This window comes from Phocoena phocoena, chromosome 20 (genome assembly GCF_963924675.1).
Source record: "Phocoena phocoena chromosome 20, mPhoPho1.1, whole genome shotgun sequence".
NCBI lineage: Eukaryota > Metazoa > Chordata > Mammalia > Artiodactyla > Phocoenidae > Phocoena > Phocoena phocoena.
In genome coordinates, this window is record NC_089238.1 from 54,201,418 (window position 1) to 54,214,711 (window position 13,294).

At 40.4% G+C, this 13,294-nt stretch overlaps 1 protein-coding gene across 1 annotated transcript in view; it reads left to right on the plus strand.

The window, feature by feature from the left end:
• The window catches only part of CDH13 (cadherin 13), a 793,967-nt gene that overhangs the window by 416,830 nt on the left and 363,843 nt on the right, over nucleotides 1-13,294 (plus strand). The window contains exon 5 of the mRNA XM_065898620.1: nucleotides 11,856-12,000. Within this exon, the coding sequence (XP_065754692.1) occupies nucleotides 11,856-12,000 (145 nt within the window). The remainder of the gene's footprint in view (nucleotides 1-11,855; nucleotides 12,001-13,294) is intronic.

A 13,294-nucleotide genomic window follows, 5' to 3' on the forward strand; every position in this document is an offset into this window, starting at 1 on the left:
CAACCTGTCCTAACCAAAGGCAGTCTCTGTTGGGTCTTAGCGCCTTCTGTTTGGCAATAACATGAGGAGAATTGAGCTGTTGCAGAGGAGCTTTTCCCAAAGTGCAGTCTTTAGGCCACTGCATCCGAATTACTCAGGATGATTTAGCATAGATTCCTGAGCCTTGCTGAGAACCTACTAATCCCTGGGGTTGGGTCCCAAGAGTCTGCATTATCCACATTTCCAGGTGATTCCCATGCAAATTAAAGGGTTTCTTTAACTTACGGTAAAAAAAACACATGACATAAAAATTTCCATCTTAACCACTTTTAAGTATACAGTTCATAATGTTAACTGCATTCACATTGTTGTGAAATAGCTCTCCAGAACTTTTTCATCTTGCAAATCTGGGACTCTATACCAATTAAATAACAACACCCTTTTCCTCTCCTCTCAGCCCCTGATAGTACCATTCTCCTCTCTGTTTCTATGAATTTAACTACTTTATTTTTTTTAATATTTAAAAAAATTTTTGGCCCTGCCACTTGGCTTGCAGGGTCTTAGCTCCCCGACCAGGGAGCAAACCCGGGCCCCGGCAGTGAAAGCGCCAAGTCCTAACCACTGGACAGCCAGGGAAGTCCCTGAATTTGACTATTTTAGATAGTTCATATAAGAGGAATCATACAGTATTTGTCTTTTTGTGACTGGCTTATTTCACTCAACATAATGTCTCCATGGTTCATCCATGTTGTAGTAAGTAGCAAGATTCCTATCTTTTTAAAACTGAATCATATTCCATCGTATGTATATATTCCATTTTGCTTATTGATTCATCCACCAGTGGGCACTTGGGTTGCTTCCACCTCTTGGCTATTATGAATGATGATGCTATGAATACAGGTGCACAAATAAAATTTTAAAAGCATTGTTCTCTAACATGAGAGAAACTTTCAGAAATGGAACTGCTCTATATCTTGATTGGGGTGATGGATATAAGCGTAGAACTAAATACACAGGCATATGTGCATGCACACACACACAAATACAAATAAAAATCAGGAAATCTGAATAAGATCCAGGATTCTATTGACATCAGTGTTCTGCTTGTGATCCTGGACTATGGTTTTATAAGATGTTACCAATGGGGGAAGCTGGATAAAGGGTGCAGGGTATTTCTGTGTTATTTCTTATACCTTCAGGTAAACAAAAAATTATTTCAAAATAAGTTTACTTTAAAAAGAGCATTGCTGTCACTGTCCTGGAGATTAGAGTGTGCCACCAAAAGGGGGGACCCAGTCTGGAAACGGAGGGTGATAAAGGTACGCCTGGGAGGGCAAGGAATCCTAGACATTGTTCCAAAGGAGAAAGTGGAACAGGAATTGAGGCCAACCCAGAGGGCTAAGTGGACCCAGGGACGTGCAGTCCAAAGCCCAGACAGCAGGAGCAATATAGCAGCAATGGGGACCTGGATGTCTGAGGAGAGCCAGAAAAACAACGAGGTCATCTCGCAGCTGAGTCCCCAGAGTGTGGGCCTGAGCTGGTCACTGACACCTTCCTCAGGTCACACTGGTTCTGAGTACAGGGTGGGAGAGAGAGAGGGAGGAGAAATCTGGCACAGGCCCATGAACTTGGCTGAATCCATTCCTCACATGGAGATTGAACAGAGGTCTTGGCACCAAGAGGCTGGTGTATCTTCTTGATTCTAAATGAGCTTCAGTTTTCTACAGGCAGCTTCTGCAACATATCAGCGACTTCCCTGAGATGCTTGAGTTTGTGAACCTTCATCAAGACCATAATGTTCTAAGGATATTTTTCTTGCTTCACAAAAAACTTAAAGGATGCTGGCAGCCACTATTTATTTAGCACTTGCTATGTGCCAGATGTTTTGCTAAATGCTTTACAAACGTCAAGTGTTTTACCTCATGACAGCCCCATGAGACAAGTCCCATTCTCCCATTTTAAAGATGAAAAAGTTGAGATTCTAGGAAGGTAACTGAATAGGTTTAAAATCACAGAGTTGATAAGGGGTAAAATCAGGGCCTGGAGCCAAGTCTCCCTCAACCCAAAGTCCACGCTTGGAATCTTAGCTCTTTGCTGGCTCTCAGAATTTATCAGTGAGATTAAAAGTGAAGCTTCAAAGAAGAAGCAGACATTGATAACAGTGATGGTTCAGAAAATAAAGCTGATGAGACCAAGTTCCATATTATAAAGTTCTGTCAAATGCATGAGACTCTTTTTTTATCCAAAATCAAAGACCTGTGAAGTTGGGAAAAGCCAACCACCCTCTGTTTTCTACCATAATAATAATGATCTCTTATAAACCTAATGTTCCCCTGCTTCCCGTTACTCATCAATACTAAGAGATGCTAGATGTCCTAAAGTTTAACAGGTTCCCGTAACTTCCCATTTGTAATAAACTATAGCCAATATGTAGTCAATTTCAAAGTAAATTTTATAGATTCTTTTTTAACTGTGAAATTAACACATACCCATTATAGGAAATCCAGAAAAGTGTAGAGAAGCCAAGTTAAAAAAAAAAATTACCTGCAATAAAACCACTGTTAATATTTTAGTATAATTTTAATAGTGTAACGTCTTTGCCTATTTTTCAAAAATTTCATCATGTAGTACTACTTAGCAATTGGCTTATTTAATTCATACAATGAACACCATGCCATTAATATTTTTCCATTCCTTCAAGTATTTCTGCAATGTAGTATTCTTTGTGCAAATACCAAAATCTATTTCATCAATATCCAGGTAGAACATTCTGTTGTTTGTAATTTTTCCTATTTTTAAACAATATTGAAATGAGTATACATGTTACTAAACACCCCTTATTCCCTGGCACACACATATAACAAGTAAAATCACGTTTTCAAGACTTGTGATGCATATTGACAAATGGCGTTTCACAAAGATGTTTTAGTATCATCAGTAATGTATGAGATTTGGTTTTCTGACAAGTTTGTCAAATACTATTAGGTTTTTCTAATTATTTTGGCAATTATACAAGCAAAAAGCCATCTCATTTTAATGTTATATTTATTGCTTTTTTCTTTTCTTGCTTTGCTAATTGTTTTTTCCCTATTGATTTTTAACCAGCTCTTTGTGTATTCAGGATAGTAGGCCTCTGTTTTACATGATGCAAATATTTTGCTTAGTTTTCTGTTTATTTATTGTATTGTAGTGATATAAAAAAACTTGCATTGAAGTAGTTTAACCTCTCAATAATGCATATAATAACTTGTGCCTTTAATACTGGTTTAGAAAGGCCTTCCCTGCTCTATTACATAAATATTCAAATATTCAAAAAAATAGCCTTTTTTCTTCCTAATACTTTAATCCATCTGGATTTATTAGGCTATAATTTAAATTTTTATATTTCAACCTTAATTTTGAAGAAAATCATGTTTCATAAAACATTTTGATACTTATTTAACTAAATGACTTCAGATCTGTAAACTAAAAAAAAAAAAAAAAGAGAGAAATGTATGTTATTGCTTTCTATTCCTCTGAATTTCACTTTAGGAAGGGAGAAGGGCGAGTGAAAATAAAATCACCCATAATTTTCTCCTACAGCTTTGTTTTTTAGAAGTATTATATTTCTCATCTTTGCATGAAAATCCCCTTAACCCTTGTACATATCTTTAATGGATCTGGCATAATTCCAACATCCATGATTTATATAAATTCTACTTGAACCAATTAAAATTTTCAGCCTGTGTCCCCTCTTGGCGTAGAGGATATTCACTGGGACTTTACCCAGGCTGCTTCAATAAAATTATTTTGAATATCTGCATAGATTTCTTCCACATAATTAAAGTTACTTTCAAAACTTAAATAGAAAAATGCCCTCAAAGTCCAGCGTGGTTGTGAGCATACATTCATAAGAAAAAAAAAAAGTGTTTTCATTATGTTTGGTGGAAAACATACTTTAAAAGTAAAATTTCACATTCACTAAAGAAATACTATGGCTCTAGGCAAAGCAAGCTTTTCAAAGAACATTTGATAATAGTATCAAGATCTTTAATTAATAATTTAACAAGTAGGAAACTCTTATCGCCCCTTTGATCATTTTTCTGAGGGAGCTGTAAACACCACATCCAGTCCATAAAGGGGAAGATTACACACAGAGCTGTGTAAATGAAGGTGGAGGAATGTTAAAAATGCTGAAAATATCTTTTCCCTGGGAACTCTCTAGGAGTTGGTCCATAATGAGATTCAACTTCGATAAATGAATAAAGCTGAGAAAAATAACTTGAATATGCAAATGATTGGTGTCAAAGAGAAATCTAGATTACTGTAATAGGAAAGCAATTTTGAGGGGGTAATGGCTGACACAGAAGAATTGAATCGAGGGTGCTGTATCCACATTTGCAAAAGTCTAAAGAAAGGTCTGTTGGGAGTGAACAAAGGCCCAAGTCGCCAAACCTCATCTGATCTGACAAAGCTTTGTTTAGAATTTCCTGTGTGTGTGCTACACACACTCGCTTATCTTTTTATTCCTTTAGCAAAGAGAAAAATGACATTCTAAACATCTTTGTTACATGCGCCAACTTAGATACGGAGAAGTGAAATTCCTTAGTAAGACAGGCTCACCGTGTGACGCAGTTACACGGTGACTGGGACAGTCTTGATTTCCACCTGTTGTTGTGGCTTAATTGCTGATAGTACCTGCTTTCATTCTAAAAGTTGTTCCAGTTTGAACAATTAATGATGTGGCCACAGTATCAATTTTCTATTGCTGCTGTAACAAGTTACCACAACTGTAGCAATGCAAAACAACACAAATTTGTTATCACGTACTTCTATAGGTTTTGAGTCCAACATGGAACTCACAGGACCAAAACCACACGCCAGCAGGCCTGCATTCACTTCTGGAGGCTATTTTATAGCCTTGGCTTTATAGCCTTGGCAGGCCTTGGCTTTTCTAGCTTTGGGTGGCTACTCACACTCGGCGCATGACCTCTTCCTCCACCTTCAAAGCCAGCAATGGCTGGTCAAGTACCTTCTCTCATCAAATCACCCAGACTTTCTTCTCTTCCCCTCTCTTAAGGACCCTCATAATTACATTGAACCCACCCAGACGATCCACACTGATCTCTCTATTTTAAGGTCAGCTGATCAGCAACCTTAATTCCCCTTTGCCAAGTAACCTTACGTATCCATAGGTTCCAGGATTAGGACATAAAACTCTTTAGGAGGGTCATTATTCTGCCAACCACAGCCACTTCATAGGTAACAGAGCTGAAATTTGAAGGCAGGCTTTCTGATTCAAAGTCTAGTGTAATTTCAGTGATCGGTGAGGATGTCTTTGGTGGAAAACCCTTGTTTGGTCTTTATGAGATGTTGGTAGGTGGGGACGGTGTGAGAATTGCAAACAAAAATTCAATAAAAGTATCTATCAGTGCCTTCTTTACTCGAGGCACTTAATTTTGGAGATCATCTGTTATAAATAATCTCACAATAGCCTACTTATGCAAAATCTCTGTGGGATTCTTTATCTCCATAGAATTTTTATGGGATTTTTTTTTTAAAGCTATGAACATCTTTGAGGTTCTCAGGACATAGTTTCAGCTGCCTTCCAGGAATATCATATCAAGTTTAGATTCCCCTAACATGGAACCTGGTGCTTATTTCACACACCTTCATAGTCATTGAGTCTCGTCTTTTCTTTATCCTTCTCCTCTATGGAGGCAAATGCTGGCATCTTATTTTTCATATGTGTTTCAAGATTTTGTGTAAATCTGTATGTCTGAACTTGTAGTCATGTATAACTGGAGATGTCTAATATTTGTTAGACACTTGTATATCCCTAATTGAATGCAGTGAACTTCTAGTTAGCATTTTGCATTTCTAGCATTATAACTATTCTTATTATAAAAGATGGTATTTGGAATGAAAGGAACAAGGCCCATCTTTTTGACTTAGAAATTGGTTCAAGTAGAATTTCCTAAACAAGTATTTCAAAGCAGCATCCACATTGGAAAACGTTTTAATGTCCCAAAGAGGTAACTTGGAGGGGCACCTACTCATTTGGGTAGGAGACATCGTATCTGTGTCCAAAAGAGAAACTGAGTCACGTTATGTTAGAGTTATAGCTAATAAATTCTCTTCATTTTCTGTGATATAAAAGCCTCTGGTTGAAAAGCATGTGAACACACACGCATTCCACTGATAACCAGTAGTTTAACTATATCATCTCAAATAAGTAATTTACTGTGTTGTGTATGTTTTACTTCATTTGAATATTTAGCCCAAAGCAGAATTATCAGAGTTCAAAAGGTCACTGAAGTGTTTTCTAAACTATTTTACTCAAAATGACTCATGAGTCTATAGACTGTGTATCTCACACTTTGTTTCTTATCTGATTGATCCAGGTTTGACATCTGTTACTGGGGTCACATCTCGTAGAAAAAATATTGTGTTTTAAGAGCCAGTGTCTTCATTTTGGCCTTCACCCAAAAAGCGTTGTAGCATGTTTTTCATCAGTTCATCCCTTTGGATCAGATCACAGTATCAAATTTTGTCTGACTAAGTTGTGTCTTTCATAAACAGAGCAAAGAGAATAAGCCAAATGAAGGGCAAGATGTTAATAGCTTGTTGTGACACCAAAGGCCAGTGTGCTTGTTCATGCTTTGTAATTTGGCTCGTTATGTTTGTGTTGCATTGTTTTTTTAAGGGATTCTTGTCTACGCATGTGCACTGCCCATCTCCATTATTATGGTGCAGTAATTGGTTTGAAGAGTCATCAGTTTGCATGTTGTGACTTGATAGTTCCCACTTCTGGTGGAGACACCCCCGAAATATGGAAGGAGAATCGAGAACCTAGGAAGTGGGGTTCAGGAATGGTGGCCGAGGGGACCCAACGTGCTTCAGCTAGAGCTCCTCTGGCAGTGTAACTTCCATTCTGACTCCTGTGGTTTTTCACCACCTCCTCCCCATTTCAGAGGTCAAGCTCCCTCTCACCCTATACACAGGACTCAGTGACCTGGTGTCCACCTACCATGGCCCCTGAAGTGGAGTGATTAGTTCACGTGGTACCTTCATGTGGTACCTTCATGTCTCCAGTGTTGCATAGAGTAATTTTGCATACCTTGCATACCTTGTTCCCCTCCCCATTTTATTCACCTTGGTCATTTGAGAGCTACATTTATAAGAGGTCCAAGTCTTTTCTTTTCAGAAAGTCTGTGACATTCCAGAAGGGAACATGTTGTAGTTAGGCTGATGCTATAGTATTTCCCAACTGTCACTTGTGGCAGGGTGTCACATTATACATAAAGGCTCATGGTGTGTTTTATTATGTATTTTCATGTGTATTAGGAAAAATTTTAAATAAGCTCACCATACCCCTGAATTCATGGATAATTTTGCCTTGGAGGAAAAGTGAAACATAACAATCTATGTACAGCAAAACTATTAAGTAAATAACATAGTTAGTAAAGAGGAATTTTAAAAATGTAAGGGAAGTCCATGAAAGAGCATTTAGCAAACAAGGGCACAGTGGGGTCAGCACACATTTTCAAGTCAGATCTAAGTTTGGATCCAGCTGGATCACAAACTAGCTTTTGACCATAGACCAGGTCCTTAAATTTCTCTGAGTTTTGCTGCAGTGGGTATTTCTCCAGGTTGTTTTGAGTCAAATGAGGCAACACATAAAAAGCCCAGACATGTATTGGACACCAAATAAATGTTAGTTCCTTTCTTTCAAAAGGCAAGTAACCAGTTTAATGTACTTGGGTATTGTTTACCGCTGTGGTTCTTGTTCATGAGTTAAGACTGCACAGAGTCAACTGGCCTTCGGTCCATGGAGCCTGGGACTGACGGTCAGCTCCTGTGTGCCAGGAATGGAGAGACAGGACAGATGGCCAAAACTTTGGACTCCAGTCTCTTAAAGAGGGATTGCCTCTTCTGAGGAGGGCTCTATGCAGTCAGCGATGAGTCAGGTGCCTGCTGTGTGCCGGGCACTGAATCTCAGCCTTGGGGATTTGCTGTTGGGCACGAACACCCACCCCACCTCTGTCTTGATGGGGCCGGAGAGGCAGACATTAGTTGAATCGTCACACAAATAAATAAGCAATTACATGTTATGGAATGTGTTATAAAGGGTACCAGTGCCATGGGAGTGTCAACCATGGACACCTGAGGTAGTCTGGAGCGGTAATGAAGGATCTTCTCTGCCAGTGATATCTGAGATCTGAAGGATGGATGGGGGCTGACCAGATGGCAGATGGGATGCTCATGTTGGCTAGGAGGGTTGCACAGGAAGGTACCTGTGCTGGGAAGGAATGGGCTGAGTTGGAAGAACTGAGGAGAGATTGGTGTAGCTGGATAATGAGAAATAGAGGGGCTCTCTTGTGATGTGAAATGAGTTTGGAGAAGTGGGCTGGGGCCAGGTGATAAAAGAGACGTCACAGTAAAGGAATGTGCTGTTATCGTAAGAGGAATGAGAAACGATTGAGAGGTGTCCATTCTGGGGTGACATAAATAAATAAAAATTTTGAAAAGACACCTTGGAAGCCTGTATTAGTCAGCCTTCTCCAGAGACACAGAAGCAGTGATTCTGTTAGAAGGAACTGACTCACACAATTATGGCGGCTGAGAAGTCCCAGGATCTGCCTGGGCCAGCTGGAGGCCCAGGGAACCTGGTGGTGTGATCCAGTACAGGTCCAAAGGCCTGAGAACCAGGGAGGCCGATGGTGTTTATTTCAGTCTGGATCTGAAGACCTGAGAAGCAAGATCATTGAGGGCAGCAAGGAATGGAGGCCCCTGCTCAGCACTCAGGTGGGAAGACAAGGGCGAATCCCTCCTTTCTCTGCATCTTGTTCCATTCAGGCCCTCAGTGGATTGGCTGGTGCCCACCCCCACTGGGGAGAGCCATCTACTTTACTGAGTCCACAGACTCCAATGTTAATCTCATCCAGACACACCCAGAAATAACGTTTAATTTGAGCACCCCATGGCCAGTCAAGTCGACACAGAAGACTAACCATCACAAACCCCTTAGAGAATAGATGACGGCAGGCAATATTAGTAGCAGGGGCACCCATTAGGTGCCTGTTGCAGTGGCCCAGGTGGGAAGTGTCGGAAATTAATCTCTGGAGGTGATGATGGATTTGGAGAGAAGAGGGTGGATTTAAGACAAATTCAGGAGACAGAACAAGCAGTGTAGACCCGACTTGTTGATGGAGTGGCTGGGTATAGAAGGCCTCACTTGGGGAAGAGGGTGGCTTCTGAGTTTCTGCTTTGATCCCTGGGAGAAGGACCACCCTCTGGGCAAAGTTTAGAGTGAAATGATTAACATGAGACTGGATTTATCGAACTTTCTAGTTGCTCAAAACTCCTTGCCTCCAGAGGGAGGAGATATGGGGATATATGTATACGTATAGCTGATTCACTTTGTTATAAAGCAGAAACTCACACACCATTGTAAAGCAGTTGTACTCCAATAAAGATGTTAAAAAAAAATCCTTGCCTCCAATAATGACATTTTGGAATATTTTGATTAAATTATTTAAATATAAAATAGTTCTGCCTTCTCTAGGAAAGGCTGAATGAAGCTGCCCTTTGAAAACTGGGCAGTAGGCAGTAGGAGTTGGGTTAAAATTCACACCCCAAACAGCCAAGGACCTGGCTTTATTTCAACCAAAGACACCACATATCTTGGATCTGAATCCTAATCCCCCACGCTAGCGTCATAGGCCACAAGTAAGACAGAGGAACAGAATTCACATTTGCCAAATATGCGGATCTGTCAGAACTGGGTGGGACGGACTCTAGATCCAGCTTAACACGATGGAAAGACGGACACTAAGGAGATGCAGTTGATCAGGATGAAGGCCAAGTCAAGTTCTTGGCAGTTTTGGGAGGACAAAAGGCCAGACCTTCATTATTACAAGAAATTGCTCCCAAAGCTTGATTTTTATTTTCTTCGTTTAGCAGTATTCTCATAGTAGCTTTAAAAATCAGCGTAAAAGCTCATTCTCTGTAAGATCTCCTTTGTGTGCAGATGTTAAAAGGCTCTCCCTATTTAATTTCTTCTTAGCTAAGGTACTCATGCATTATTTTATCTACCCCAGAAATCAAAGTGTGCGTGTGTGTGTGTGTGTGTGTGTGTGAATTTGTTAGTGAAAGGATGAAGTAGTGTTAAAGAAAAAATGAAAAACAAATTCCTCTACCCATGTATACCTGGTTTCATGTTTGCTTACTACTTTCAAATTCTGTCCACATGTGTACATCACACATGTATAGTACACATGCTATTTTTTGTGTTTTCACACAGTATTCTAAGTAGATCAACACAGTTGAATAATTATTTTATCTAATGGCTGTATTCTAGCATCTTGCTACAAACACATTCATTCAACTCGTCTTTTTTGCCCTGGACATTTAGTGGACGCCAGTGTAATTTCATTATCAGAAATAACACTGCAGAAAGTATTTCCATGTATGTAGTGCAACCTGTCTCAAATAGAACCCAGAGTGGTATCCAAATGGAGCAAAGTATGTGAGTCCTTCATAGATTTGGTGAATTTTGCCATGCGACTTTCCAAAGGGTGAAACCAGTTTATAACACATTCAGGTGGGGTATAACAAACGTGTTTCTCTTTTCTTTTCCTAATTAGGGCTAGTTTTGACAACAGTATTGATAACAACAGTAGCAACAGTAGCAGCAGCTAATATTCTTGAGATGAGTTACATAACAGGCATTATATAAAGTGATCTAGAAACATTGTTTATAACAGTTTAAAATGTAAACTCTGGAGACTGACTTCACAGGGCCAAATCCAGACTCCACCACCTAACCTCTAATTGGCTTCATTCCCTCCTCAGAAGTGGTTCATAGGGTCACTGTGAATATCAAGTGAGTTAATATAGTAGAGAGCCTCGGTAAGCCCTGGATAATGTTTGTTACCATTGTCCCTAATAATGAGTGTTTTATGAACCCATTTTACAGATGATAAAACTGAGAGATTAAGTGTATGAGTTGAGGTCACATGACTAGTGAGAAGTTGTGCTGGGATTCCAATTGCAGACCATTTCCAAAGGATTGCAGCTACAGAGACCTTTTCTGACAGAAATACTCAACAGGGTCCCAATGCAGGGACCACCACTGATATCCAAGAAGTGTCACTGTGGCCCCTGAGTTAAATCAAGGAAGTATCAGGCACAGAAATGAGAGCATAACGTCTACATGGTTCACTGGAAAAGCCACGACATAATTCCTTGTTACCATGCAACAGTGAAGCTGGGTTTTCTATGCTATTTTCTTCAGCCTTGAGATCTGAAGGTAGTTCCACATGGAATTGTGAAATCCCTGCTAGATTATAAAGGCCTGGTGGGCAGGAGTCCCAAGGTCTCATTCAGGACCCCTGCAAGCACCTTCCTTGCCTCAGGAAGGTTCTCTATAAATACTTACTGCCCTGAATTTCTCCCAAATATTACCATAAACACTTGCGGTTATTTCTTAATATACTCTGTTCATAACTGCTTAGTCAGTTCTTTTTATTAGCATAACATTCCTTTAAAGCATAATGATGTTGGAAAAACAGAAACAATGTAAGCATATTTTCTCAGCTGTGACTGATTGCTGGTGTTTAGTGTTTGCTTTTTTTTTACTTCCTTTGCAGATTTGATGAATTAATTGTAAATTTCCCAAGTGGGACTTAACATGAACTGATCTTTGTCTTTTATTCTGTAATGTTTAGTTTCTATTCTAGTGCTGGTGACTATCCATTGAGACCAACGTTTGAATATTGCCAAGGGCTCTTAAAATTGCTGATATAACCTACTTTCTTTCTCCAGAGAACCCGACTTCAATTTTCATAATGAATGAATGCCTTCTTTCTCCCCCAATCTCTTTCCTCCAATAGCTACTCGTGGAGACCATTGATGTCAACGGTAGAACTCTCGAGGGGCCGGTCCCTCTGGAAGTCATCGTGATTGATCAGAATGACAACAGACCGATCTTTCAGGAAGGGCCTTACATTGGCCACGTCATGGAGGGATCACCTACAGGTATGTTAGGTTGGCTTACCGTTTGCATAATGGCTTGGGAAGTGGCATCCTCTGATCTTTGGGGATTCTGGAGACTGTTTTATTGCCGCTCTGACTTATTGCTGGTATGCATCAACACTGACATATTATTTCCCTGGATAGTGGCAAGAGCTGGAAAGCTGCAACTCAGAACATGACTGGCGTGTTGCAAACTAGGAAAGTGTCTTCCCTTGTGCCCAAAGGTGATCCTTCAAGGAGGACCGACATCTCAGTCTCCCATGTGTGGCTGATGTCGGACACCATGTAAATATCTAGCTCACCCTTGTGAGGGCCCAAGGCTGAGCTTGTGGTATAGTGGAACTTTGAAGAAAATTAAGGTCCCCACTGCAAGCTCCTCAGTTATTTCTCTTCATAAGTGCCTTTTAATAAGAACCATTTGGGGAAAATGGGTAGGACTTTTTTTTCCCTTTCCTTAGAAGACATGGATAGAGAAAACTTTTCTCTTCGGTCAAAGGGCCAAAAGCAAGCATTTTATTTCTCTCTCTGGCAATACATGTACCTAGTGTTACAGAAATCACTCAAGGTTACTATGGAACTCCTGGTATCTTCTCCCCATGTTTAACCTTTCTATCACAGAAGGTTTCAGAATTGAGAGCTCCCTTTTCTGGCCCATAGCTACTAATTAAAGCATTCCATGACCAGCAGCAGAAGTCACTCCTGAGTATAATGCTTGAGAAAGTGAAGAGCAAAGTAGAAAAATCCCTATTTTAAGGCTGGACTTTGATTTTAAGCTTTCAAATACATTTGAGTGAAAACATGCCACATGAAGAGTGTCAGTGTTGATGTGTCTGGATTATGCCAAACAACTGCTGTAAGCATAGGAGTCACTCCTCAGGCCGATGGGAGATGGAAGCTCAGGGGCTGCTTTAGCTGGTTCTTTTTCCCCCTTTACTGAATGGATGGGATGTATCAATAGCATGTAGATACGGGAGGCTCCGGAAGCATTGTCATGGCAACCTGCCTGGACTACCAGGTGAATAATTATATGCAAGGTGCCTAAAAGCTCCCTTCAGCTTCGAGGAGCTGGGCCTCTGTGCACTTCATCAGTTAGATCCCCAGGGGCAGAAGCACCCTCTCCCTTCCGGGTTTTGAATGAATTCTGTAAGAAGGAGAGGGCCTTATGGGCAGCGTCCTGGAGAGATGTAGAGCGGGCAGGTGAAGGTGGGTCAGGTCACTTCAGGGCAGACCTTCCCCATGGCTCCACTCAGTGGGCTGCTTTTGATGCAGAGATGGCTTCTGGTGAGACACACCATAG